Source organism: Lottia gigantea, assembly GCF_000327385.1.
Source record: "Lottia gigantea unplaced genomic scaffold LOTGIsca_175, whole genome shotgun sequence".
NCBI classification, from domain to species: Eukaryota; Metazoa; Mollusca; class Gastropoda; family Lottiidae; genus Lottia; species Lottia gigantea.
This window is the reverse complement of record NW_008708227.1, coordinates 258,747-284,096: the sequence shown is the minus strand read 5'-3', so window position 1 is coordinate 284,096 and position 25,350 is coordinate 258,747. Positions and strand designations below refer to the sequence as shown.

Below are 25,350 nucleotides of genomic sequence, written 5' to 3'. Positions count from 1 at the left end.
GTTGGATGATTCACACAGTGAAATGAGAATTCTCAGTGATGAAAAATGAATTGAAGAATAGTAACTTATTTATTCAACTGTTATTCTAAAACAAGTGACAGTAATGTAATGTAGTGTCCTTGGGCCTCTAGGAAAGAAAATTCTTATATCCAATGATTTCATATATAGGAATGTATCTTGATCTGAGGCAGTTAGCCACGGTGGCTCAGTGAAATAGACATTTAATACCTTTGGAAGTTTCAACCCAGTTTCATCCTGTTAGTGATGTAAAAAGCTAGTCGAGCAGATGGCACAATATACCATAGTCCAGTATGCTTCAAGCTGTTAGAAATCAAAATAAGAGTAGGCTAATGCTGCTGTCCTGGCAAAATTTCTCTAATTGCAAACTCTGAATGGTATTGTCTGTCTTCATTACCCAAATTACATTCTTGAAGATCTTGTCCATCAGCTGGTTCTTGGTTTTGATCTTTCCCCATATCCAGACCCATTTACAGCTATAGCTGTGCTACATGGAATACTGAGGAAAGCCCATTTCACATTGAATCATCTTTCAGTATGATTTGAACTAGCTATCAATAGTAGGTAAGTTAGAAGCAGTATTCTACTAGATGAAATTATTGGATATAAGAATAGAGAGTTGAGTATTTATACTGGTGTTCTTATTTCTTACATTTTATAATTCAGTGCTAATATTTGTGCAATATATATCACATGTAATCATGTCTAAAGATTAACTTAATTTTCGTTTAAAAAGGTTAACCTTCATTAATCTTAAATAATTTTTTCTATGCTTATTGTCAACTTTCTAAATGAAAGCAGTCAGAATCACATCTTTGTTTATAGAAATAGAAAGATAAACTATATTTCTATATTAACAGTAAAAATATTGTACGTGTTTCTATAGATAGATAACACAATCTTGAATATATACTTCTAGAATGATTTGTACTTTTAAAGATGGGTTCCCTTATTTTATGAAAATGAAAATACTAATACTTATATGAATAGAAAGTAGAGGTGTTATAATGGCTTGGAAAAAAACTAGTTTGCTAACTTAGAAGAGAATTACCAGCAGAATTCCAATGAGTGACCGATCAAGAAAGGTCAAAAAGTATTTTTTTGCTTATCCAGACTGTACATACATAGACATTTATGATTGGTTAAAACTTTTTATTATATGCATTAAGAACAAAATGATATGATTAAGAATACATGATAATTCATTAGAAAGCACCAATTAATCAAATTGTTTGCTTGAATTAACATTAAAAAATAAGGAAACCCATCTTTAACTTGCATAGTTTTGATTTGATACAAAAGAAAATGGAATAAGTCTAATTTATTCAGCTTTTGTTGAATATTTACTGTATATTACAATCTGATAAAAACAATGTCATTTTCTAGTTAATTAGTATTTATATTTATTTATATAAACACTGCCCTTAGTTTTTTATATGTTTTATATTCCCTATAACCTAGATATAAATATATAACATAAACTTATATAAGTTACTGTTAAAATATCTTCTGTTTGTAGTAATTATAACCTTTTTTGATTTATATGATCCATACATAACAGTAAGCTACAATAGATATTTAGCTAGAAAGAAATGAAATCTACACTTCTATTTTATTCTCATGTCTGACATAGGTCTCTAGAAGTGTGTCACAAAATCAATTCCTTGATTTTATATCGTCAGCCTATACTTTATGTCAGATATTTTTTAAGGGCATTTTCTTTTTGAAATAATACCATTACCTCATAATAACCATTTCTTTATAAAGCTTTAAGTGATTTTTTGAAAACTTCCATGCATAATCTCCAAATACTTACAATTTCCAAATGTATACATTTGACCTATGAACTTTCCACAGCTGTTATCATTGTAACCCAGCGTCCTGTACATTGGTGCATAAGTCTCACATGCATACAATTTTACTAATTCATTATGACTTCATGATACATTTACTTCAATACTTAGTTTAGAGTCACTGTCAGTTTAGGAATTGTGTCATTTTATGTGAATCATTATTTCTTCAGCAGACTGTAGGCTTCATATTATATGTTATTTTTATGTGTATAATACATGTGCTGCCCTTTAAATAGTCTAACCTATCTCTGTAACCTTTATTGCATCCTGTTACTTCACAATCTAATACCTTGACATCATTAGGCACTTTTCTTGTATCACACAAGTTTTTTAAAGTAGTAATTTGATTAGATAGTATGCCAACTGTGAAAAATATGGCTGCACATGTAATCAAGGGTTTAGATTGGCTATATTCACTAGCATACAATCCAATAGAGTTGATTCTTTCACAAACTGACGAGATACAAGAAAAGTGCTAAATGATGTCAAGGTATAAGAAGGAGTGCATAATACCTTGACATTATGAAGAAGGCTCTGTGCATGCTATATGTGTTATGTATCTTAGTATATGCATGAAATGAATGTAGAAATTGTGTATGTATCTATGTATCACTGTGTATATGTTGGCATGTATCATGTATATAATTTATTAATTATATTCAACAAATCATCTTGCCATTGTTAGCCTATACTTTAATTACCTTCACACTGACTGCTGGTGTATCTCCATTCATATAATATGGTACTGATGTAGTACCCATAGTCATATTCATTTAATAATGCATAATATTAAGTACTTAAAGAAAGACAATAGTATTAATATTTCCTTTGTCCAAATTAATAAAATATTCAAAAATAAAGAAATATATCAAATGGTTTATAAGACTTATTCTCTGAGCAAAGCAAAAATATTTTTGAATTTTTTTTATATTTTGTATTCATTTGGAATACTTGACTAGATATTTGCATTGATAAAGATATCAATTGTTTGTAAGTTTACATTGAAAGAAACACATTTCTGTCCTAGAAATTTCACACAAAATGAAGTACTTATATGTTGACGCTATTCTAATTCTCATAAAAAATATTTAAAAATATACTTTTTACTTTGCTCAGACAATGTTATTTCCAAAATTTAAAAAATGATAGAAATCTCATATTTCTGATAAGATAGAGAGATAAACATGAGAATCTCAAAACAAAAAGTCAAAAAAAGTCATCTTTACAAAATGTTCTATTTGCAGTAAAACCCATCTATACAATAAGTGTTTTATGTCTTTCTTTCAGTTTTGGGTGAGTTTTGCATCAGTGTTTCTATTGTCTAATGTAGCAAACTTTTATTGATGTTTACATATATAATATTTCATTGATCTAAAGATGTTACAATTTAGAAATCCACAAGTGAATTTTCTATACCCTACATGTAGCAGTGTGGCTGAAAATAATCCAAATGTAGTTCAGCACTAGACTTGCTGTAGAGCATGAATATATGTAATAAGTTGTCTAAGATTTAATTAGGGCTGAATATTATTAAAGATAATTGTTATTTTTAGATATTTATTATAATTATATATGTCAATTAGCCCAAGAAAACAGATCTGATGGATATTTTACAGATTTTTTCCAATGAAGTATCCCTCAGTTTGTGACCTATATCAGCAGTTAACTGACTTAAGTGTATTTAATAAGCTATTTATAATAATGCTTGTATGTTTTTATTATTATCTAAATAAAATGATAATATATGTATTGGTTTATATTCCCGATTCAACCTCTATAGCATGTGTTAAGGATAAGATAAATTGGCAATTAGTATGAACAGAGAACAGAGTGCACTTTTGTTTTCATTTTAGTTTTATTGGATATATCCTGGTGTAGATATAATAGAGCCCATTAATAACAGGAATAACCGGATGTATTTCTGACAGAGGCCATTTATAAGAGGTATGACAAAATGTATTTCTGATAGAGCCCATTAATAGCAGTAATAACTGGATGTACTTCTGATAGAGCCCATTAATAATCACATGTATTAGTTGTCTGTTAATAACAGGAATATTCCGATGTATTTCTGTAAGAGGCCATTTATAAGAGGTATAACCAAAGGTATTTCTGATAGAACCTAATAAGAATAACTGAATGTATTTCTGATAGAGCCCATTAATAACCGGATGTATTTCTGATAGAGCCCATTAATAACAGGAATAGTCTTATAGAGTCTATTAATAACAGGCATAATCCGATGTATTTCTGACAGATGCCAATTATAAGAGGTATAACCAAATGTATTTCTGATAGAACCTAATAGGAATAACCGAATGTATTTCTGATAGAGCCCATTAATAACAGAAATAATCAGATGTATTTCTGATAGAGCCCATTAATAACAGAAATATTCCGAATGTATTTCTGATAAAGCCCATTAATAAAAGGAGTAACCAGATGTATTTCTGATAGAGCGTATTAATAACAGAAATATTCGGATGTATTTCTGATAGAGCCCATTAATAACCAGATGTATTTCTGACAGAGCCCATTAATAACCCGATGTATTTCTGATAGAGCCCATTAATAACCAGATGTATTTCTGATAGAGCCCATTAATAACCAGATGTATTTCTGATAGAGCGTATAATTCACAGGAAGAAGCGGGCGTATTTCTGATTTAGAGTTAGAGTCCATTAATAACAGGAATAATCGGATGAATTTCTGATGGAGCGTATAATTCACAGAAGTAATCATATTATTTAATTCTGATGGAGCCCATTAATAACTGGAATAATCGAATCAGTAAAAGGAGTAACCAGAAGTATTTCTGATAGGGCGTATTAATCACAGGAAGAAGCGGGCGTATTTCTGATTTAGAGTCCATTAATAACAGGAATAATCGGATGTATTTCTGATAGAGTCCATCAATAACAGAAATAATGGGGTGTATTTCTGATAGAGCCCATATTATGACAGAAAAAACGGTTGTATTTCTGATAGAGGCCACAGTAATATCAAGGTGTATTTTTTATAGGGCTCATAATCACAAGAAAATTCGGGTGTATTTCTGATAATGCCCATTAATCACAGGAATAACAGGATGCATTTCTGATAGAGCCCATTTGTACCGGATGTATTTCTGATAGAACCCATTTGTACCGGATGTATTTCTGATAGAGCCCATATGACAGAATTAACCGGATATGTTTCTGATAAAGCCCATTTATCACAAAAACAACCGGTGTATATTTCATAAGCCCATTTATCATAAGACAAACCGGGTGTGTATTTCATAAAGCCCATTTATCATAAGAACAGTCGGGTATATATTTGAGAGCAACTCACTCACAGAACCCACCATGTGTATTTTTGATATCGTGCGCATTAATCAGTGGATTAATTTTTTAAATATTACATTTTATCTTAAAAACGACCATCTACCTGTTTTTTTTCGTTGTTGTCCACATAGCACAGATTGGGTTGACGGTTAGCTAGTTTTGTATACATGTATAGACAATGTACTTTGTATGTTATGATTTCAGATAACATTGCGACGGCATGAAAATCAAACATTGTTCACATTAAATAAAAAATAGCGAGCATTATAAGAAATTATATGTAGATATAGGTGGTCTAACCGTATAATTAAGACCCATTTCACTTAGTATAGTGTTTGAAATGATTATCGCAAATTGAAAACAGACATAAAAACCATTAATAACTAGCTTACTAACGGGATAGCCAACAAAAAGGGTGGTGTAAGGGAACAAGCCAGAAAAGGTGAGTGCATGTGTCTATCTTATCTTATATTTTTTCACTCGATATTCAGATCTCTCAAACCTATCCAAATTATGGAAATAATGCTACAGTGGTTAGAAGCAAGAAAACAGTTGGGGAAAGGACATATCAAGGATACAACAATCGCAAGTAATAGCCTGAACCAATACTGGTCTCTGACACACAGATTTCGAGAAATTTGGGACTAGATGAAAGAGGATATGTGTTTCTTGTCTTTTTCGTGGTTGCGAACTCCATCTGTATATTTTTTTCAGGAACAATGTCTCTCGAGGGTCCACATATCTTAAGATGTGATATGAAAAGACTGATGAAACAGGAAGCTTTACAATGTGTACGGTTCGCTTGTAGAAAATTTAAAACATCTAAAGCTATGGCAATGTATATTAAAAATAGGTTTGACAAAGTTTATGGTTCGAACTGGAATTGTATAGTTGGTAAAGATTTTGGCAGCCACGTAACATTCTGTAGACTGACGTTTTTTCATGCCACATATGGTGAAAGGGCTGTCTTGCTGTTTCAAACATACTGATGTTAAATATGGACCATGCAATATTAGTAGTATACATTATTCTTAATGTGTTGCCAGGGAACTGTGAATTGAAGTTACAATATTTTTCTAAGTACATGTCGTAGAACGTTTCAAATTCAAGAAGTTTTTCTTTTGATCATATTGACAAGTTGACAATTTACAATAAAAAGAAATGTTTAAAAGAAATTAATGTCCACTAATGTATACAGATGCATAAATTACATTTTACATAGTGAAATCATGTAAAAATGTAAAAAGATTAAGAAACAACAGTTTTTATGGATATTGACAATTTATTATTGAACACAGCGTTTTATTACACATACAGGTAACGTTGTCAAGTGATTGAATAAATTGGTTCAATAATAAATAGAAGTCTATATCCATAAAAACTGTTGTTCCTTAATGTGCTGTGATAGTCTAAATGCCTTACAAGGCTTATGTAAAAAGATGTTATAGATATTTCACAATTTATAACGGAAATCAGTGCATATTCGCACTTTAATAGGCGACCTTCTTGGGAACAATTAAAATAATTTGGCCTGTAACCAATGCTAAGAAAAATTAAAAACAAAAACACAAAAGCAGAGACTGGAAACAGATATTACTTATAGTAATCTGTAGAATAATCCGGTTTAGATGGAGATTGGGTGAGAAACACTGAGGGTAAGGTGAGATCTGATGCTATAGGGTCAACTTGAGGATTGATCGACGGTAACGTGCCTTTATTAGGTGGACTGTCAGCTGTGGACGATGACAACTTTTTAACAGAGGGAAGGGTTACTGAATGTCGGTTACCCCTTATCTGAGTGTTCTGTCTCGAGTTCTTAACATTGTCTTTTCCTGCGTTTAAAAGATCGGGCGTGTCTAGAGTCCGGTCCCATACATGTACCTTTTTGCGTCGTCGCACAAGTTTTTTTGCTTCTCGTCTTCGAATAGCAGATGGTGTGGCATCTTTAACACGTTTATTAATCATGGGCTGAATTTCAACCTTGGCGGTACCAATACCATATTTTCCTAAAGCACTGCTCAAGCCTTTCCTCCTATTCATTCGGGCAAATTTGTCCAAAAGTTCACGATGTGCGACGTAATCTTTTAAGGAATGTCGGTGTAAATCCATTTCACTGTCTGATTTACGCGTAAAAATACCTCTAGCAGCTTCCACCTTCCCTTTTGAATAATCCAGTTTACATTCCTGAGATCGGTTAAGAACATTGGTTAATTTAGACCTTGTTTCAACCTGTCTCTGTAGAGCTTCTACTCGACTTTCAACAGAAAAAGCTTTATTAAAATCATCAAACACAACTCTCCTTGCTCTCATCGTAGTACTGATATCCGAACTCATTGTAAAGATTTCACTTTGTCACTTTGTTCTTACGTTTTCCCTCAAACTCAAAGAAGGTTCAAAATAAATACTACAATAGGTTAGATAATCCACAATATGTAAATTTCGGTGTTTCGAAAGTCAACTATCTGACATTGACTACCCACAAAGCGACTAGCACTGACGGCTGTTGAACCTTTATGTTTTAGATATCCTTGAAAGCAAAGGTAAACACCTGTTTAATATCATATAAAATATATCAAAGACACTGCACTCATAAACAATTGCACTCCGATACACGGGGTGTTTCAAGTGTTATTCTGTAACTAACACAATATCACATAGATATCAATTATCACAATCCATTCATTGGCAACAAATCTCTTTATGTGCTATGCAATACACTGTTAACAGACTGTTCGAATATACCATATTGCTGAATTCTCGATATTGCTTTTTTCTTTAGTAGATGTACCTGAAAATAGAAAAAAGCGAGGAATTTAGAAGATATATAAGCAATAATGGTTGATGACCAAAATTTACAAAATGTCATGCATAATAGTAGTTGCAGTCGCAATAAATATGGCTAATTGTGTTCCGTTAAAAACGTATTCAGCATTTTATCCTGTTTCTCAAATTTGAAACAACATTAGTTAAAAGTGGTTTAAAACTCAATTCGAATCCACTGGTAACTGGCTCAGTTGTAAAAGAAATATTCTGTAAACAGACCCTCGAGCTGTTTTTGTTTTATTTACACCATCCTTGCGTGATGTAATTCAATTCCCTTTGAAATCAGTTGATATTGATTAGATACTCTTTGATGTTTGTCTATTCTGAGGCACAATACATTATTCTTTTATCTATCACAGCATATAAAACATTTAGTTTCGTTTACATAAACTTTTAACTTGGGGTTTATCATTGCTTTCTCAAACTGAAATTCTCAAACTGAACATTCATGAAAATTCCAGTGAACACGTCTGTTGATATTTAGAGAAATCGAGTTATGGCTATATTTTGGTTCTCTAAAAATCAAAATATTTCAACCATTGAAAACTAAGAAATTGAATTTGTGATAATTGGCTTTAGGAATCGCTTCCTGTGATTATGTGATCGATATGAGCTATTTTAATGCATTCAAGTGAAATTCTATTATCATTCCCATGTAACACTCTCACCAATTATATCGATTTATACTGGCTGAAAATCTGCAACATGTTTAGAAAGCCATACAAATTTGTCGCCTTGAATGAACACAAACTTATTGCAAGTTTACAAATTGCTTTACATAAATTGAAAGAGCCCAAAATTAACCAAAATAAAGGAACCAGTTTAGAGCTACGAACATCTCAGCCAAAAATAACAACTATCACCAGAGCATCTAGCAAGATTGAATTAGATTCACCGTTCTGTGATTCATTATTACCACCATCTGCACTTCAAGACGCTGAAGATGGTAATGATGAAATCAGAAGTTTTGGTCTCTGGGATGACGGAAGCTTGCAAACTGGTGATCAATACATCGGAAAAATACAATAAAAAAAAGTTTGTACTTACCTTTGATTTCCCATTCTTCAATACACAGAAAATCAAATATTAATATTACTAGACAGAATTCATAAAGCTTGTATAAATATCTTTACAATCAAATCATTTTGTACCATAATACCTTACACTTCAAATACTAATATAGAACAACTTATTGACTATACTTTGATGTATAATATATTAGTGTTTGCATATATACTTCGGTTGGAACGCTGTGCCACTCAACCAATTTCTGATAACCGCATAAACTTATTAAAAATGTCGATATAAAACTTTGACAGAAATGTAAAAATATCTTTCAATTCTTCTAAAATCTAATCCTTTTATCGGAACTATTGATACTCACAAAAGTTGTCAGTCTACACAGCTGGTGGCTTTACGATAGAGTCGGAACACCGACCACCACGTCAAGTCAAAAGACCGTCTATACATTCAATGAAGCGTGAAAATCGATATATAAATACTAATAATAATGATATCACAAAATGTCAATCTTGAAATTGAAATTCATTTAATGCCTCCTGTAATTGGATAATCCACTAATCCTTTGATCATAGATTAGTTTATCTCTTCCTTAAATCTTTAGCCCATGAAAGTCAGAGCGAACTTTATTTTCATATTCACACTCCCCATTTCAAGTCCCATTCTATAGTTATATATTAGCTGGTTTGAATGACGGAACGTGTAAAGTGGTGTATTAAGTGTTAATAATGAATGTTTATTATACCTGCTTTACCTTATACTAGGTATGTATGTTAAAGAGAGCTTATTAGAATCTTTAAAACAAATGGCTAACAAAATAAATAGGTGGCCAAAAATGAGGGAAATCTTTTCATAGACTGCATTCTAGAGCTGATTAGACAAGGTTCATCTTATAACAATGATCTTAGCGGATAAGATTAAGTTTATCCTATGACAGTGATCTTAGCTGGTGAGTCTAGGTTAATCATTTGACTATGATCTCAGATAATAAAACAAGGTTCATTCAACGACAAAGACCACAGATGATACAACTAGGTTCATCATATTCCAAGCGATCAGCTGCCAAGACTGGGTTCATCCTTTGACAAAATCTAAACCTAGAACCATGGTTTACCCTAAGACCCATTTTATCTTTAGTGGGAAGTTTAGGTTAACACATAACATTGCGGTTAAGTAATGTTATGAAAGCACAGGCATGCAGGATTAGGAATTGGCGTTAAGGAATATCTATCCATTCCAAAAATAAATAAAATATCAAGTCTTGAGTTTGTATCTAAAATTTATTTCCACATGACAACGCTTGACAAACATAATAGAACATAGCAGGTAGGGTAAAAGGTTTAGACGTAAAACACAAGGACAATATAAATACAATGTGCCAAGATATCTATTTACAGATGCAAATTTAAAATATTTTCATGAGACAATACTGGTATGTTTATAGAACTGATTGTACATTGATGGCAAGACTATAGGCGTATAAAATGGCTTTCAAATTACTTCAGGTTTTGATGACAATTTCAACATTTTGGTTTTGGTTTTTCACTGTTGGGAAAAGTTGCATAAGTAATTTGATGGTCATTGAATATGCCTTTTAATTCAACGGCTTTACAAAAGACATTAAATGTTTGTGGTGCTGTAGGGACAAGAATGAAAGAGCAATTTAGAAACTCAGTCGGAAAGCATTTTTTTTACATGCTTTCTTTTACAACATACAATTTAAATATTGCACATTTTTCAAAATCCCATTAGAGAAAGTGCAATTTATTTGAAAATATCTTAGTCATGTCTAATCGAGGGACAGAATAACTGGCTTTATACATCTCCAGCTTTTCAATAGCACTGATCAATGGTCTAGAATACTTCTAAATAATGAATTTTGAGTGAATACATTTTTTACATCTTAAGAATGGTAATTCAGAAATTTCTAAATTTTCAGATTTTGGAATAGGGAGCACAAAATTACCATAATTATAATGAATGGTATTTCTGAAATGGTACAGTTGTCTATGGGGAATCTAAATAACAGGACTCTATTGCCCTATATCAACCGGTATTAGATCAAGGCATTTCTCGTATATCATCGAAATAATAATTACAAAATCTACTTACTTAAATAAACAAAAAAAATGGTTTTAAATGATACAAGCAAACAATTATAACTGGATGGAACAAAGGGAAATAACTTTGAGTATGATTTGCATTTGATTTATTTTGCAATTAATAATTTTTGTTGAATACGTTTTTTTGAAAAATAGATGATATTTTGATTGAAATGTAACCATTAATGTAAGAATATTTGCTAAATTTGCAACAGAATTTGTGACTAGAAATTATGTGATACAATACAGTTAAATGCATTTAATAAATTGCGTGAAAAAGACCAAAAATTTCAAATTTCATAATATTATTTCAGATAAACTTAATTATAATAATTTAAACGAACTTTGAGTAGAAGTTTTACAAATGGAAACAAAATTTGATAAATTGTCACAATATGGTTTTATCTTTTTTGTATTTAGAAAATAATTAAACAAACAAATTATGAAGAAAGTCATGATGTGGGAAAATCTGCAAAGCAAGCATTTTGTCAAGACTACATCTTTTTACAGAGTTACATATAGAAGCTAATATATTACATGCTAGGTTATATACACACAATTAAATATCAAGGCGTTTTTTATCAAAGATTCAATTCACTCAAAATTGCATCTAATCCAGCTAAAATTAAATTTACTGAGTATCATTTCAGTAAGATTAGAGACAAATAATAAGTGATGTGATATAAATACGCCTATATTATAGATCAAGATATACTCAATTCACAAAATCATAGTTAATTTTGAAAAAATAATCAACCTTTTCATATTGAATTGAGCCATATTTGATCTTGTAAAACCAGTTTAAGACTAGAATTAAACTATACTATTCAAACTATGTCCACTCTCTAAAACAATTTGTGGGACTTAATGTTCTGAGCAATTCAAGTAAAAATTGTCATTATTGAAATTCTATTGTAAAACTAGGGGCAGAGATCAAGATTGTTTCTGACTCACTAGATGAAATTGAAAAGTAACTAATTTGAAATCACTGCGTAATAATTATTATCAAAGTAAAGAGCATTATATCAAAAAATAAATAAACGCTTTTCAGTGTAGTCTGTTCTATAAATTATGCGTGTTTTTGTGATCATTCATGGAAAATATTTAAAGGGGTATAAAATCTTGCAAGATGTGAAAAGGCTTCAGGGTTTAGACTACAACTAACACAAGACTACTACACCAATCTTTGGTTCTCACCTTTGTCAATTTCATCCTAGAATGGAACATGAATGCCACAAAATCTTCTGTGTCCTAACTCTCATCACAATTTTTGATGTTCTACTCAGTTGCCACCTCAACAATTGTGCGTAATAATATCAGGCACAGAAAATTTTAAAGTGACAGATGCATATTGTAATAGCCAATCAAATTCTTTTTAACTACAACCAATCAAATTGGTCTTAATGACTGATTGGAAAATGGAACCAGAGGGTTTTGTAACAATTACATGTAACATTCTAGATATGAGAATGAATGTATAGTTCATATTTTACAAAACAGACAATAAAAATAGATGTTATAATAAAATTCAACAATATATTGTCTGTTTACACATTTACACAAGAAATATAAATCTGAAATACATAATCCTATTTGTATATATCAATTAATATTCATATCATGCAGTTCATTAAAAATATTTATTCCTTGATTCTCAACTTCTATGAAGTCCTTATTTATACAACTATTTTGCGGGTTGAAAAAGACCAAAATGTTGGATCTAAAGCTTAAATTTTCCCCATTTCAGTCAAAGTTTAACATGATTTCAAGATAACAAATCTTGTTTACAACAAATATTGTTATTAGAAATGTTGTAAACTTACATATTGAATTATTCATATTTCTCATTATTTAATACTTCAATGTCTTGTTAGATGAATAGTTATTCAGAATTAGTTGTTATCATTCTAGACTTGAATAAGATGTTATGTTTCTTCAAAATGAATAAATGTCTAGTTATTCAGACGAGTTGTTGAACATGAATACGATGAATAAAAAACATTCAAACTTCTTTTAACATGATTGTCTATTCCAGATTTCTCCTACATAAATATATGTCTGGTTATTCAGACTAGTTGTTAACACGAATAAGACATCAAGTTATTCAGACATACAGTACAATATATTATGAGTCTGGAAAGTTAAAGCAATGTTGATAAATATCTCACAATAAAAATATGATAATACATTTGAGGATTTCTTCAGTTAAAACCATATCTTCTAATTCAAAATATCTGAAATGAAAATCACATAAAATGAATTTCATAAATTTGAAGCTAAATCATATCTTGAAAAGTATATTTTAGGTAAAAAACAATGTGAAATCACAATTTATATATATTTGTAAACTGAACCTTGTATTTAAAAACAAAACAAATTTCACTATTAAAATCAAAAGATAAGAGATTTATTACAAACTTCATGTTCTAAATATGTCAAAACTGCACACATGACATGTTATGGTATCTTTCTCCAACATTTTATTGTATCAACACATCAACAATCCAATAACATTGTATTAAGACATTAAATGTATTTGTGAAGCATCACTCAAAATTTATTCCCACCACTCAAATCTTTTTAACATCACTCAAAGATTATTTACATCACTCAAAATCTATTTACATCAAAGATTAATTACCTGTTTTAAAATAGACCACAGTCTTTCAGGTTATTTTTAATAATGACATCAGTAACAGCATCAAATACAAACTGTACATTATTGGTATCAGTAGCACAGGTAAAATGGGTGTAAATTTCTTTTGTGTCTTTTCTCTTGTTGAGATTCTCAAACTGCATTTGAATGTAGGCTGCAGCTTCTTCATATGTGTTGGATCCTACAATAAATATTCGGATCAGTTTTAGAGTTACCCAGTTAAAAATTCATTAAGCTTAGGCTTCAACACCTAGAAATTTTAGGCAGAAAAAGCTGTAAAAGAACACTATAAGCCCAATTGTTTATAGAGAAAAATTCTGTCATTAGGTTAATTATATCAAATAAAAGAATTTCACTTAAATATAGTAGTCATTGAATATTTAAATCTGTAGAAATGTATGACAGCAGATGCAGACTAAATTGTACTCTAATGAAAAGTTAATAAAACTTAAGCTATACCAAAATGGTCAACTCAAGATAATTTCATTGCAGTAAAAAATCAGATTGATGCATGCCTTTAATCATATGGTTGAAAACAAGATAAAATCAATAACTTGATCTTACTGAAAATCTTAGTAATTTCATATAATTAATTCTAAAAATAGATATTGTTAATCAATTTTGAGTTAAAGGTTTCATTAAATTAACATTTTTTTTCTTCAAAAATTAATTATCATCACAATATATCCCAGAATTATTTATTTAACTTTTTAATAATAAAGCTAGTAATGCTTGTTATTTTCACAACCTCTGAAATTTGTTACAAGAACATCCTGATAAAGTTACATTACCAATACATTAGCAGTCTTTTTCTCAAAAAAAACCATAGAATGTTAGTCTAATCTTTAATATGGTAAAATACAACTTATTCTTTATTAATACCAAATTATTTGACAATTTTGCTTCCATATTCTCAAAAAAAAATGTAAAATTTTACAAAATCCTGATCTAAGATTTTCCCAGAAACAAGGTGCAGATATTCTATTTCCTTGGGGACAATGCAATGATTTAATGAAATAGTTCAACAAATATTCTTATCATTGATCTATTTTTATATTCTTATATTTTATATGCTTATAACTATAAATGTCACTTTATTTTAAATTCTTCACTGACTTTTATAGGCCATTTCATCATATATAACATTTTTTTAATTCTGAACATGTAAAAATCAGTCAATGTCAGTCAAAATAAGTTTACCGTTGAATATTCAATTATAACACTGTTTTGAGAATTTTATCAATAAGCTTATCTCTTGTGAAGGATAATGACTTTGACAAAGTCAATTGAAATTGGATTATTGAAAGATTATTGTCAAAATTCAACTCTATATTCTATAACTCTCTTAAATCTTAGCAAATTCAGAACCTAACCCAATTTTTCATCTTATTAAGTGACTCAATTAATTGTTAAGAATTTCAAAATAACATGACATTTTGACTACCAGCTATCATTAAGTTCTGAGCTTTGCTTAAATCATAATTATAAAACTTATGCATTTAACTTATATCCTGACCAAAAATATAGTGGAGGTTCATTTTTAAATAAATCAAAATCTGATAATCTCATCTTAATCCCAAACATATTCTTTATTATGCATTTGATTGCACTGTATGATCAATTCATACAATTATTCTTACCTGAGAATTCTGGGAAGCAGACGGTCAAAGGTGATTTCTTAATTTTCTCTTCAAACAGATCTTTCTTATTCAAGAAGAGAATAATAGAGGTGTCTGTAAACCATTTATTATTACAGATTGAATCAAATAATTTCATACTCTCCATCATACGGTTCTACAATTAAACAACAAAAACATTGATAAACATTCAACAAAACATAATAATCACTAAAAATATATAACATAACACAAAATGTTTCCTTGAATAAAATGGACAAAATAATATTCACAAAAAGAATTAGCTATCTCATTCAAATATGTCCGTAATTATCTCTCCATACATGTACAGAGTAATTGTACTAAAATTATGATTTAAAACTAGTTATAGCACATCTAAGTACCTCCCCACTCATTTTATAATGACAAAATCAAAGGAAATTCTCAATATTCTCAATAATTGAATTATCATGTAAAAAAATTAGTCTACCATTTCTTGGTCTTCAGCTAAAGTTAAATCATATTCACTCATAGCTACAATGAAGATGATAGCTGTGACACCTTCAAAACAATGGATCCATTTCTTTCTTTCTGATCTCTGTCCTCCTACATCAAACATTCTACAAGACAAACAGATCATAACATATACATCATAATCAAACAGATAACAGAATTTCAGCAACTTGTTTCACTTTCCAGAATGAAAATTTGAAATAAGCTTATATAAGAAAGTGACAATAGTTAAAGTTTACTCTGTGTCAAATTTGTCTACACCTTCACATTGCCATGGTATTCAAGTAAAAAATACTGCAGATGATTCCTTATTCAAAAGTTAGAACCAAAATATTTACTCTCGGGATCAGGTTTTCCTCAAATCGTTCCAGTACAAAACCCATTTTTCTAATGATAGTTCTCTCCAATTAGATTGCAATAATTACCGGTATTAGTTTCTAAATTATTTTTTGGGGGTTTTGAATACAAAATAGCTGCCATGAAATATGGTCTTTCATAAGATAAAATTGAGATAATTTGACATGAATAAATAAACAACATGGATAACTTCAATTTCCTTATAAATTCTTAGAATATTATTGGGTAAAATAGAGAGAGGTCATATATTCTGACCTAGATAAAAGTGTAAGTTATTTTGATTTATTATAAACAAGTAGAAGGAAGTAAATAAAACACAAAGTTGTCAAATACCCCTTACCACCCTATCAATAATTATTAATTACTACATATCTTATATCTATCTAAAGTAAAAGTAACTTTCTATAAGACTACTAATGAGAAAATTGCAAATATGTATTCAGAATTCTGAAAAATTTTAGAAACCAACCTCGACTGTATGACCTATGTTACATATAAACAGGGTTGTAAACTTCAACATAACAATATCAGTCATCAAAACATAAATTTGTGAATTGCTTCTTTCGTATAAATTCTTCAGCGCTTAAATTTCACTTAGTGTGATATTACTATTTACATAGAACCTATGCACTAGCTGTCAGTCAAAATGTCACATGATTGAGAAATTTTTACAATTAAGTGATCAATTTTATGAAAAATTTAGACAATGCTGATTGGATGAAAAAATGGTTTAGGTTATTAAACAATGCTCAATAATTTTTACTCTAATGAAAAGAAATTGATTTTCTAGTGTTTATAACTTTCTTTTTACACCTGCGTTATATTTGACATGTGAAGTAAGCTTGTGGAAAAGTTTAAGAGCAGTCCTGTTACCTTCAACTAGGTTCTGAAAGGTTCAACAGAACATTATTTTTGTAAGTGACTTGCATCAGGCAATGAGTTTTAAATAGATTTTAAAATATAATATTAAGGGTTTAAAACAATAGAAATCATTATACTATAATAGTACTATAGACCACAGGGTTAGACTAAATATTCTACTATTACTCTACAGGATGTAGATTAATCACAATTCATTTGACAGGAAGTGAACACTGACTATATTTTCCTTCATATCAGTTTACTTAACTAACAAGACTGTATCTAATCATTATCTTATCATAATGTTTTGTTAATTTTTCCTTATATACTAACATAATTGACCAGGTTTTGATGGAATTCAAATTTGATGGGAAAAATATAAAGGATACATGTATAGAATACAGTAACTCTCACAATAGAAGGCTTATATCATCAACTCACTTTTCAGAATGATAGTTAGGACATATAGTTCATTTACAATGTAATCACTGTTCAGCAATTTTGCCAGTATACTTCCTGCATTGTTGACCAACCAGAAATCTGATATTCATTGAGAATACTGTAGTTGAATTGTGAATCGAAGTAATAGTAACGACTATCTCTATATAAAGGTATATTTTTCACACAACAAAATATAACTTACTTGAAATGAAGGTCTTTAAATGTGAAATGTGTTTCAACAATACCAGTGGTTTTGACTCGAGTACGTAATACATCTTGTTCTGTGGGGATATATCCAGTATGTGATATTCTGTCCATAGCATTCAAATAACTGGAATAAAATATAATTTTTTAGATACAATTCAAATCATGGAACCAATATGCCATCATAATATGGACTGAATTAGTTGGGTTTTAAAGCATTTAAACCAATTTACTAATTTAATTTAAGATCTCTGATAACTGGATTTATTTCAACAATTCCGATCTTTCAAATGGAATAGTATTAAAAGTGAAGAAATTCCTAAAAACTCCTATAATGTAAAGCACTGCCAAGGTCACAAATAAAGAGATCTGCTAGACATAAAATAGGGTTATTTGAGGGTTTTTGCAAGCCACAAGTTTGTGAACTAAAGAAGATAATATTTTTGACTTACTATTCTGCGGAATCATTTAATTGATATTCTCTTGATCTACTGAAACATTCCTGAACACCAGAATCTTTCCATAATTTCTTCATAATAGTTGCTACTTCTGGTGACAATTCACCTTCATCAGCATTACCAGCTAGTGAGAAGAACTTTCTGGCATCTTCCTGCAAATATACAACAGACAGGTTGTCAATATACAGAGAAGGTAATATGTACTCTTTCGAACATAAGCTTAATCTTATACAAACGATCAATATAACATTATTGTACAAGTATTCTGAGTTCATGAGAAAGACTTTTAAAATGCATCTTTAAGGCTTTTCTCAACAAATTGAGGTATTTCCGTCATTATCATCCGTTTGAGTCTAAAAAAAACTCCACTTTCACGAACAGGAATTTCCTATCACAACAATTGCTGGCAAATAATACTAACACAACAGCCCTGATCAGTTACAAATTAGTTGTTTTATCTTAGAGCAAAGTAATCAATTTAAGTCAGATATTTTATTACCACACTGAAGTACATTTAATATCTAAAGGCAAATACAATAAGTTTTCTATCACACATTTTTAATCATCAATAAAGTAGCTTTTAGAATAACACTACTGCTACACAGTTTTTCCGATGTCATTTAAAAACTCAACTGACAGTTAGATATCAGAACAAGCTAGATAGATTTAAATTATTGAAGGTGTTCCTAAATAATGAATACCGGTAACTTAGTGTTTTTTGGTTTAAACTTTATCTCTTTTTCTACAGTACAGGTACATCATTCCACAACTTAGAAGTCTACTTTCAAAGGCTGATTTTGATGTATCTCAAATGATATAAAATTAATCAAATCCAATGTGATTCCAGGAAGCTGACTAAAGAAGATCTTTAGAAGTGTATTATAGGCCACATTTATTGTATCAAATAAATTCGAAAAAATTTTTATCTGCCATTTATCACGTGCACTCTCAGAACCTACTGTTATAGCACATTGATTTGTGAAGAGAAAAAATTGTTAGGAATCAGCGAGAAATTAAACCAATTTAAAAAGTTTACAATAAAATCTTAACACATGTTACAAGATGGCCGTTTCATTATAAACAATATATACCGGTAGTATGAGAACTGTTACATACATCTAGACTAAAACCAATAATTGGAACAATAAAAAATAACTTGTCAGACTGTTGTCTAAGTAGAAAATCTAAGATAATATTTTTTAAAGTGTCAATAGTGACTAACAAAGAACGAACTGACAGCATTTAAATCAATATATGCATGCCACATCATAAGTAATAAACATACTATATATCACATGTACAATTTTTATCTAACTATGATGCTCTACAATTCATGTATTGAGCATATTGAAAATATTTCATATTGTATAAGCTTAAAAAAATTTTTCATCTTTCAAACAATTAAATCTGCCAATGAATCTTTTTGTTGTTAGAAAATGTCAGACACTGGGAAATTTTTTTTTGTCGTTATTCCTGTAATATTAGAACAAGTTCTGGAAATATTTTACTTGCTATCAATGTTGCCCGCCATCTCAAACAAATCGTATCGGTACCAAAATGCTGTGAGCCACGATTTGGCCGATTTGGATATAAACACTTTGGCAAATCGCAAATATATATGTGAAATGTAAGCAAATCATTGTAAGCATTTTGATGTGTATCAATATGATATTCTTAAATATAAACACCTCTATAGTAATAAGTTGTACATTTAACTTTATTATTATGATTGATAAGATTATTACATATTTATACAGGTCAATCAAACCTTTCCTCATATCTCAAGTAGGTAACCTAATAATATATACTTCACTCTGCCTAGTTTACTACAGGCTGGTCTATTGTTCTAAATTATCAGCTATAAAACTCAAGTGGTCTTCTGAATTATGGTTTTGAATGACATGTTTACTTCTTAAAGTGATTGTAAAGAGGTTTCTTAAACTTTTTATGCATATCAGGGGCATCAATTTGCACCATTCAAACCTAGAAAGCCATTTTATCACCTTCATTATGATCATTTTTCAATTTTTTTTATCTCAAACATAATTCTCAGACCCATAATAGAAGCATGGAAAAACATGTACACACGTATTGAAATGAGTGCTGATCGCAACACCATACAACATTTATTTTATTGTACTTTTTGCACCTTCTAATCATTTGAGACGTCAAAATCTTTTTTTTTTTTTAAGCCTATAGTTATTCTATAAAATTATTTCCTTTAATTCATCAAATATGAGTCAGTGATATGGTGTTTAGAATTGTGGTGAATGAAATTTAATAACATAAACTATGATAAACATGATCAAAATATTCTGTCATGTATGAATATTAAGGAAGTAAAGAGATCTGATCCTGAAAACTACCCAATATATTTTCTCTTCATGTGATCCTTCCTTGACAACTATTATTGTAACATATCTTACTCATAGCAAAATCACATCTTTTGTTATATTTTGACTTGACATGTATTTGAATATCTTAACTTCATTAGCATAGGGTGAAACTCTTAGTATCAACATGATTCAAGTTCTGTTTTAATATTTCTATATACCTCTGTACAATTGTATTGAGCGCTATTTTAAAAGTAAAAATATTTTATTATTGTATCTGAATATTCACTTCAAAACAGAAATGATAGACTAACAATTAAGAAAGACTTTGTATTGATAAAAATATAAAATTTGGGAAGTTCACATTAAATATCCTCCTTCATAGATTTAAACAATTCTTACAAAATTGTTAGTATTTTTTACCAACAAATAAATCCCAGGACAGTAAGCTTAGTTAAACTATTTGGATTCCATGATATTTTTATATCTCTTGCACAACCCACTACATCCAGGATAAGTATCCAATATAGTAACTAGTAAATAAGCAGATTAAAAGTACTTACAGCTCTATCTGGATGTCCAAAATCAATTTTCAATAATCCCATAGCTCGAATAATAGCTATCATAGATTGTATGGTATTACTGTATACAACTGGTTTATATTGTAAACATTCCTCTTGAGAATAACCCTTTTCATGAATAATTCTGAAATAATCATATAATATATAGGATAATTCTGAAAAAATCATATCATTAACACAGGTAAGGTATTTACAATAATTCTGAAAAAAATCATAATATACCAGTTTTCAGAATAATTCTAATTCTTGGAGGCACAACAGCTCTTCTGTCTCTTAAGAGAAAACAAAATGGCATCAGCTATTTACTTCATTTTATATTTGTCTTTGGATTATGTGTCCCCACTTAATACAAAATCTCGAATTTAACCCCAATAAAAAAAAAATTTACATCTTAAATTATATGGATAAAAAATTCAAACACAATATTATTTTAGAAGTCTTCAAATAAAGAGATTGCAAAGGAGCTTTCATTTTTTTTAGCATCAATTTGCACCATTCCAATTTTCAATAAGACATCTGTGGTTCCTGCAATTCCACTAACACTAAAAAATGATATCATTAATCGCAAAATATGCTTGTATCACACAAGGCAGATCCACGATTAGTGACACTTGGTTCTAGTAGAATTGCATGAACCACAGACAGACGTTTGATTGATAATTGTAATGGTGCAAATTGATACTATCAGTATCCAGTATACATATACAATTTTAGAAAACCTCTTTACAATCCCTTTAATGTAGCCATGATCTTTGATATAAATACTTACTTCATTTGTTTAACAATGGTACTTTTTCCTGACTCACCAGCACCTGCAAATTGGATAAAAAGGAAATATTAGGATTGAGAAAGAAAATAATTGAGAATAAAAATAAATCTATGACTGCTAAAGTTACTTCCATTCATTCTACTAATGCAAGCAAAATAATATTGTGTACAAATGCACCAGTACTCCATTTATCAGTAATTTGTTAATCACAGTAATAATGACCTGTAAGTGTAAATAAGTGACAAAAACCCTGCTTTTTACATCAATGTCATGTACTTAATTACTGTGACACAGACAATTTATGACACTTAACTAGTAATAGAGATTGTATGAAAACTATACCATAGTAAGGCATAGTACAAATACAGGTATAGCCCCCTACTTATACCATTAGACTACTATAGATATTCCCACAGATGTTATAAAGCGTGACAAGTTTGAAAGATGTAGGTAAACAATACAGTAGATAAGTAAACTAAACTTGAATTCAGCCAATCAGTGCTAGCCCTATTGTAACCCCGGATTTTTCAAACTTCATCCCACAGAAAAGCTTTAATATAACCTACTGGTACTCCATAACTAGGCAAACTTCATTTTTTGAATTTACGTAAGCTTACAGGTTCACTTTACTTTACAAATAATATTAAATCAATAAGATACTGTACTATTAGTTTGAAAAACAACTCTCCTCTGGCTCTACAGTACTATCACAGGATGAATAATAAGAAACTCTTTGTTTCATGGACATCGGGATTCCCCAATTCCTTATGCCTTATGTCTTTATGAAATACTTTTGTACTGTTGTAACCTACATCTTGCTGATGACAATGGCAGTAAACGACATGTCATTCTAAGATTTTGAATACCGATATGAGGTTTTAAGCTTATAATGAATAATATGAACAAAAAATACCACTGGTCAAATTTGGGTAATAATTAAATTATTAATAATGATAAAATATTGCCTTGCAGGCTTGTCATCATATCTCTATATAAGTACTTTAATTAAAATTTAATGTTAGAAGTCAGGCGTGGTTGTTCTGTTAATTAAAATTGAGAAATGACTCATTTCATACTAGTAGATCTAAGTTTATCTAAGACTTAAATACTATTTTTAAATGCATTTTTAGCACTCAATATTCTTCTAAAATTATTCTGAAAACGAAAAATTCTGTTAGACCTGGTGCCCTAGCTAGATAGAATAGAAGCCAAGCAAGTGACACCTGGCTAGGCTAGACAAATATCACAATACCGGCATGCATGTATAGCACTAGCAGCATAAGGTGTAAAATCGTCAATTTAAATCTTCGACATTTCTATCACACAATTCGACTACAAAAGTAAGAACAACATATTACCAAGTAATAATAATTTCACTTCTCTTGACGATTTTTCACCATCTGCCTTTAATCCTTTATCAATTTGTTTGGATCTTTCCATGGCTACTTTGTCTTCCGAACTCGTAACGCACCCCATTTTGACGAGTTAGTTTTTAATAAACAACACAGAAAAGAATTGAAACCGAACGTCAAAGAAAAATAATTTCACTCATCAATCCTTAACAGATGTCGAGGGTAAATCCAGAACGTGGTGAATAAGATATTTTCCGGCTGTCATTCGACTTGGTCACAATTTCACTCTTTAAAGTAAGTCGCCCGGATGTAACGGGCACCTGACTGTCTTTTCACAGCCGAAGAGAAGTAAAGACCACCGAAGACAGCCAGGGATGTTAGTTCATTTTGGTCAAAATAATTAATCAATTTACAACTGGCATTAATGTGATTATACTGGTGTATTTTTATATATATATATTTCTTCTTACTATATCAAAAATATATACAACAATCATTTTCCTCTGCAGTGATGGATGAAGTCTTTGGCAGTGCTCCACTTACAATGATTTGATTGCATTATTGGTCCTTCATAAATACACCCATTTCTTATTTCATATATTATAGTATCTAGAGGCCTGTGAGTGCCTTGGTATGGTTTGTTTTCAAAATTAATGGGGATTTAGTCTATTTCAAAGTGACCCAAAAATTTCAAAAAGGCTAAAATGTGGAATATAAAGACTCAAAATGAGTTTGCTCATAGCCCTAGATAATCCCCTTATCGCCCTAATCTACTTTCCCTAGTAGTGGTTGATAGTGAGTTGAGATTGTTAAAGTAGTTTAATAGTGATAGTAACATTTCCATTGTAAAACCCGAACAGGTGAATTCGGTAGTGTTCTATGGTCTTCGGTTGTAAAAAGACACACGATCATCTCGTTAATTCTCGATCTGTACGAGAGCATAATCGCAACCCCATTAATATTTCCGTTGAATGTACAAAGATATCTGGCTACACAAAACGTAGAGTTTGTTTCACTGGCTTCTACAGACACTGATATTGCAATTTCATTGGACAATGAAGTTAATTTTATGAAATTTTCAATATGGCAGTTTTTGATGGTGATCAAGCTTTTTTTGTTTACACAAATATTTTATCTATTCAGACATGTCATTGCTTTGAGAGAAAATGAAAATTAGGAAAGACAAAAGAAAAGAATACAAAATAAGTTTATCAACATACAAGCTAGCGTAGGCTTCTATGGATGATTCAAACATACACTTTCGTATAAGTTATTTTGCCCTATTTCATTCATAATTTATGGAACTTTCCTACTGCTGGTTTCAGGCAAGATTGCATTGGTGGAATCTATATGTATCAGGAATAACTAAGCCTACTATATAGGCTATATAATATAATTAGCCGTGTGTAGACATTGGCCTGTTAATTCTTATTTATTTTTTGAGGGCCCAAAAAATCTTTAGAAATATAAATTGTGACAAACAACACAAGAGGCATACATTAATACAGTCAATAAAAAGTGTATTTCATTTCCAAAATTATTGCAGGCCAGCATTGTAGTGCTGGCAGAAAATATCGGTGAATCGATGTATCGCGATACGACATGCCACATACGCGTATCGTATCGCGACGTCGTGTAGGCCTATCGATACTTCATGATACCTTTCTTTCCATAAAAAAGTGGAGATTTCTATAACTTGGCTTATGATAAAACAATTTTTTCACTGAAATTGTTTAAAAACCTTTTATAAGACAGTGGACGCTAACCACTTCTATCAACTATATTACTAAATATCGCAGTTATAAAGTTATGAATTAATATATATATTGAAACTGAAGATAAAATGTTAATTTTTTATTCCATTACCCCACATCGCAATACGTATCGTATCGTGACCCCTGTATCGCAATACGTATCGTATATATGGCATGATTGACGATACCCAGCACTAGACCTACTGCATTGGCAAAGTTTATTTCATTTCCAGACTTATTGTGGCCCTTCATCGGTAAAGTTTATTTCATTTTCAAAATTGTTGTGATCCTGCATTGGTAAAGTTTATTTCAT

General features: G+C 30.3%; 3 protein-coding genes across 3 annotated transcripts; 1 reads left to right on the top strand and 2 right to left on the bottom strand.

The window, feature by feature from the left end:
• Positions 1–5,910: 5,910 nt before the first annotated feature.
• On the top strand, positions 5,911–6,186 carry LOTGIDRAFT_142181 (hypothetical protein; the record flags this gene model as incomplete). Its single annotated transcript, XM_009051947.1, has 1 exon — positions 5,911–6,186. A coding segment is annotated over one exon (276 nt), but the record flags the coding sequence as incomplete, so codon positions are not given.
• A 604-nt stretch (positions 6,187–6,790) lies between these two features.
• LOTGIDRAFT_173922 (hypothetical protein) lies at positions 6,791–7,531 on the bottom strand (the record flags this gene model as incomplete). Its single annotated transcript, XM_009051946.1, has 1 exon — positions 6,791–7,531. The coding sequence occupies one exon, from the start codon at positions 7,529–7,531 to the stop codon at positions 6,791–6,793; it is 741 nt and encodes a 246-aa protein (XP_009050194.1).
• Positions 7,532–10,303: 2,772 nt separating this feature from the next.
• On the bottom strand, positions 10,304–23,407 carry LOTGIDRAFT_226384 (hypothetical protein; the record flags this gene model as incomplete). Its single annotated transcript, XM_009051945.1, has 9 exons — positions 10,304–13,376; positions 13,784–13,979; positions 15,439–15,592; positions 15,905–16,034; positions 17,789–17,917; positions 18,243–18,400; positions 21,145–21,286; positions 21,932–21,974; positions 23,290–23,407. The coding sequence occupies 8 exons, from the start codon at positions 23,405–23,407 to the stop codon at positions 13,789–13,791; spliced, it is 1,065 nt and encodes a 354-aa protein (XP_009050193.1). The 3' UTR covers positions 10,304–13,376; positions 13,784–13,788.
• Between the last annotated feature and the right edge of the window lie 1,943 nt (positions 23,408–25,350).